This window comes from Triticum aestivum, chromosome 5A (genome assembly GCF_018294505.1).
Source record: "Triticum aestivum cultivar Chinese Spring chromosome 5A, IWGSC CS RefSeq v2.1, whole genome shotgun sequence".
Lineage (NCBI taxonomy): Eukaryota > Viridiplantae > Streptophyta > Magnoliopsida > Poales > Poaceae > Triticum > Triticum aestivum.
The window spans coordinates 488247456-488253004 of record NC_057806.1 but is presented as its reverse complement, the minus strand read 5'-3'; the positions used below and the strand labels follow the sequence as shown (position 1 = coordinate 488253004).

Here is a 5549-nt window from a genome sequence, read left to right as displayed (position 1 = left end):
GTTAATTACCACGACCGCACAGCGTTTGCCTGGCCATGCACGAGCTGTCTTTTAATTACCACAAGAAACGTACGTAGTAGTACGTAAGTACTACTAGGTGGATGGAGGTCCAGCCAAAGCCGCTTTTAATTACTACAACCACGATCACAGAGCGTTTTGCCCGACCATGCATGGTGCCTTTTAATTACCGCCAGAAACTGCTGGAGGAAGAATTTTCTACGTGTATTTTTTTTACCGTTGGAAAGTCTACCCGCCCCACAGAATCCGAAGAATCTCGCATGCCCTGGGCCCCATTTGACTTCGGCAACGCCGATTTCTACCAACCTTCCTTCCTGGCAGCTGATTCTAAAATCATCTTTAAAAGAAAAAATTGATCCTGAAAATCCAGTGTGTCTGTTCACCGGCTGCTCCTAGGAGTAGGACTGGCTGATAAAAGCGCACCGAGACCCTGTGACTGTTCCTCGGGGCAACAGCACCGCCCGTAACTGCAACTGCAAGTAACGAACAACCCATGTGACAGCAGCATCACCGTGTGCCCGCCTTCTCCTAGAGGCAAGCTCATGTTTTGGGTTGGGGTTGGGTGAACTGAAAGAAAATTATGCGTGCGGCCGATGCCAATTACTCAACTGAAGAAAATCACTCTGTGTGTACAAGTTTTTGGGCCTTAGTTTTCATGGCCGCCAAGGCACCTAGTACCGACTATACGGCGTGGCAGAGAGGTGGCCACATGTGGTGTGTGTAATTTCGTGTTACTGCTGCCAGTTATGGCTTGCAAGGCCAGAAGCCGTGGTGACCAAATGGAGCACCGGACAAAAGGCCCCTCAGGGCAGACTCTGGACGATGGCCCTGCATGTCGTCTGTTCCTACGACTGGAAGCTCTGGATTTATTTCACTCGTCACATACTCCACCGGCAACTTCACTCAGTTGCGCAGAGAGCCAGGGGGGCTAACAACACAACTGAATGAATTTTTTTCATCTGTGCGTGTGGATGAACTTCAACAGCGGGGTTAACCAGCTACACAGTAGAATTTACAGTATACAGTAGTATAACACTACGACTACATCATGTACTACACTGTTACAGCAGGGACAAATTAGGACTGCCGGATTTTGGAGGCGCGCGGTGTAGGATGTTAGGGTAGAGACAAATCAGGATCTTCATCAGAAGAGAAAAATAATTCACCACTGGAGACTGGACCGGAGAGGAGAAAAGGAGAGGGGGGAAGGAGACTGTGTCATGTCCCGATTAGCATGGAAGATTCTCCGTGTCTGTTCTCTCTCGGCATTGGGCCGGACAGCGGCGCCACCGAAAAGCACACTCGCCCTCCCAAATCTCCATGGATTGCCGGACGGACATGGCATCCCAATTAATTAGCGAGAACGGTGGATCTATCCACCCGGATTGATTAGTCGCCTCGTCTCGTCCTTCATGCAGCCTGCAGCAGCGGACAGCCGGCCGCGCGCATCCGCCATGGATGCTCTGAGCGGCGATCGATCGATTAACAAGAAGAGGATTCTGGCTGAATTGGAACAGGGGGGAATGAGGATAATTGCACAATTCTGGTAGTAGTGGCTATCATAATTAATTGATTGATTAATTACCGGGATCTCTCTGAATTTTCTTACAGCCTTCTTCCGCCCTTAACCACTTCCGCCCAGTAATTAACAGCCTACCTTATTGTACAGCTTGCATGAGAATTTCACGGAGCCATGGCGATGGCGAAAGGAAGCACACATACCACTACTAAGAACAACACCTTATTTATGTATACGATGAGGAGACGACTCATAATTTACCATGGACACGACCCCAAGAGAGGAGAGGAGAGGAGAAAGAAGCAAGCGACTGGGAGAATTCTCCGGGAGATGAATCGACCGAACCGGGGCGGGCATGGACGCCGACCAGATCGCAGCACCTCACGACGCCCGGATCCGCTTCTCGGCGGGCACGGGCATGGGCATCGACCGGAACACGGTGGAGAGGTCCCGCGGGACGGCGAGGCACACCCGCGCCGTCGTCGCCGCCGTCAGCGTCGGCCGCGACTTCCGCTTCAGCGCCGGGAGCCGGGGCACCGGCGGCTTGCGCGGCGCCGCTGGGCACTCCTCGGGCAGCAGGATCCGGCACTCCTTGGACGTCGGCGTCGACGGGTCCTTCTCCTCCGCCGCCGCTGCGGCCTCCGTCGTCTTGCCCTCCGCTGCCGCCGACTCCTGCGTGGACGACGCCGGCGACGGAGAGGCCGAGGCGGCGTCGGAGGGCGGCGAAGGCGCCGTCTTGATCGGCGGTAGGGAAGGCAGGGACTCGTCGGCGGAGGAGGCCATTGCTGCCGAGGAAAGAGAGAGAGGTTGGGGCTGTAGGCCTGTAGCGCCAAGGCGTTAAATAGTAGCGGCACCGAATAGAGGAGGGAGACAGGGAGGCGAATGAAAAGAAAGGCATTCATGAAGGGTGTAATTGCAAACTTTGTGGGGGGTTTAGTTTGCCATGAGTTATGTCCTTATTAACTGCTGACAGCGAGTGGTGCTGTTTATTACAACGAGTGAATTTTACTTTAGTGGTAGGAGGAGGCAAGACTTTGGGGCATTTTACAAATGGATCCTCCAATTCTCGGGACCTATTTGGTTTGCAATGTCACATATGACACTTGAACCATGCAATTTGTATCAAAATTATCGCGAGAAAAATAAAGAATTCTTTCTAAAAAGATATGAATCAATAGGAATTCTCCGGGTGTCGTAAAATAGAGCACAACCTCGGTTACTTCCTTCCATCTCAGTACCAAAAACATATAAGTATATCTGTATAATGCACCCCCAACTATTACTAGCATGACACAACATGTACACATTTGATATACATGTATGAACCTCCAACGAATCCAAGTAAGTATCCTCCCCCTCCCCCCGCGACACTATTTTTGATAGTGTTTTAGCGCACGTAACAAGCAACCATAAATTTCTAGTAATGCCCAACGAAACTGGATGAGCCATATCCTATCTAGCCTGCACTGAATTTTGCGCCTAGCTCCTAGATATATGCGGTGGAAAAACTATTAATATCGGGAGAACATTGCAATTCTTTTTTCGAAGTTGAAAGGTTAGAGTAGCATGTACATTTGGTGTGACAAACTAGGGTGGCCTCACTGGCAGGGATTAATAGCTAAGTTCTGAATTGTTCTTAACGGGCGGTGACAACCAGTACGTAATATCATGAAAAAGGTCGGAGGTAGAAAAATGGCATGTAGCTTATGCATTGTTACGAGGAACTAGAGTGTGGGGTGGCCTGGCATGCATATTAATAGTTGTGTTCTAAATTGTTCTTAACCGGTGATGATAACAGTAATATTTATTACTATATAAGTAAATTTCACTTAAGTTTAGCTACAAAGGTGACACAAATATATATACCCCAACTTTTCTTTTCATCTCAAGATCACGAAATAAATGTCTGTAAATATCCATATACTCACGCACAAACTCCGACTTTTCTTTTCATCTCAAGATCACGGCATAAATGACTGTATATATATATATATATATATATATATATATATATATATATATATATATATATATATATATATATATATATATATATATATATAACTAACGCCAACTTTTAATAGCATTACACACCGTCTGCATTGTCGGTATATCTATATACATCTCCGACGAATCCAATACTTACTCCCTTCGTTTTCAGGGACTGTTGCTCACCACGTATAACAAGTAGCCAGAATATTCAGGTGACGTCTCACCAAAACGGATGACAGTGTATCCTATCTAGCATGCATCCCATAGATACGTGCGGCGGACAAAACTAATATTGTGAGAGCCTTTGCATTTTTCTTTGGAAGTTGAAAAGGTGGTAGGTAGCAAAATGGCATGTAGCATGTACTCCCTCCGTTCCTAAATATTTGTCTTTCTAGACATTTTAAATGATCACTACATACGAATGTATGTAGACATATTTTAGAGTGTAGATTCACTCATTTTGCTCCGTATGTAGTCACTTGTTGAAATGACTAGAAAGACAAGTATTTAGGAACGGAGGGAGTACATAGTTGTGATGAGCTAGAGCATGGCACTGGGCTGGCAAGTTGGGTATTAATAGTGGTATTCTGAATTGTTCTAAAGTGATGGTCGCAACTAGTAATGTTTTTACCACATGAGAAATTTTCACTTAAGTTCGTCTACAAAGGTGACACAAATACAAAATCTATACACTTATTTCCATCGCAATACCACAGAATAAATGTATGTACATATCCCTACAATTGAACCCCCCCCCCCCCCCCGAACCTTTTAGTAGCACTACTTACCTTCCATATTGTCGGTATGTCTATATCCAGCTCTAATAAATCCTATAATTTGCCCCCTTCATATCACAGACAATTTGTCGACATGTGTAACAACTGGGAAGAAAACTCATGCAACGTCCCGCCAAAACGGATGACGCCTTATCCTATCTAGCGTGCACTAAAATTTGACGCCTAGCCCATAGATATATGGTTGACGAAAAAATTTAGCATTATGACAACATTTGCATTATTCTTTCAAAGTAAAAAAAGGTTGTAGGTAGCCAAATGGCATGTAGCATATGCATTGTTGCAAGGAACTAGAGCTTTGGGGTGGCCTAGCGGCGGCGGGGGGGGGGGGGGGGGGGGCATTAATAGTTGTTTTTTGAATTGTTCTTAACTAGTGGTGACAACCAACTATACGAGTAAATTTAACTTAAATTCAGCTCCATCCGTTTCACAGACCGTTTGTCAACAAGTATAACAAGTAGCCAGAATGTTCATGCAATGTCCCACCATATGATGGCACCTTATCCTATCTAGCATGCATTAAATTTCATGCGGCGCGGGCAAAATTAATATTGCGGGAACATTTACATTTTTCTTTGAAAGTCGAAAAGGTAGTAGGTAGCAAAATGGCATGCATCATGTACATTGTTGCGATGAATTAGAGCATCGGGGTGGCTTGCCGTCGGCGATTAATAGCGATGTTCTGGATTGTTTTTAAGTACTGGTGACAACTAGTAATATATTTAACTACATGAGGAAATTTCCCTTAAGTTCATCTACGGAAGTGACACGAATACACAAACCTAATTCGCTAAAACAATTCAAATGATATACTTATCTCCATCTCACTATCACAAAATAAATGTTTTATACATCCGTACAATTCACCCAAACTTGTAATAGCATTACGCACTATCCGCATTGTCGGTATTATCAATATCCAGCTCTAATGAATCCTATAGTTACCCCTTCATTTCAAAGACAATTTGTCGGCAAGTGTAACAACTGGCAAGAAAGTTCATGTACCGTCCCGCCAAAACAGATGACATCTTATCAAATGGTGACAACCAGCACGTAATATCATGAATTTTTTCACTTAAGTTCAGCTACGATGGTGACACAAATAAACTAACTCGCTAAAATAACCGAAATCGATATACTTCTTTCCTTCCAATACCACGGAATAAATGTCTCTACATATCCGTACAATTCACCCCAGCATTTTATACCATTACTTACCATACATA

General features: G+C 45.1%; 1 protein-coding gene across 1 annotated transcript; it reads right to left on the bottom strand.

Moving 5' to 3' along the window:
- Nucleotides 1-1565: 1565 nt before the first annotated feature.
- On the bottom strand, nucleotides 1566-2363 carry LOC123107303 (uncharacterized protein KIAA0754). The gene has a single exon (XM_044529288.1). It carries the CDS (start codon nucleotides 2318-2320, stop codon nucleotides 1919-1921), a length of 402 nt encoding a protein of 133 aa, XP_044385223.1. The 5' UTR covers nucleotides 2321-2363; the 3' UTR covers nucleotides 1566-1918.
- Between the last annotated feature and the right edge of the window lie 3186 nt (nucleotides 2364-5549).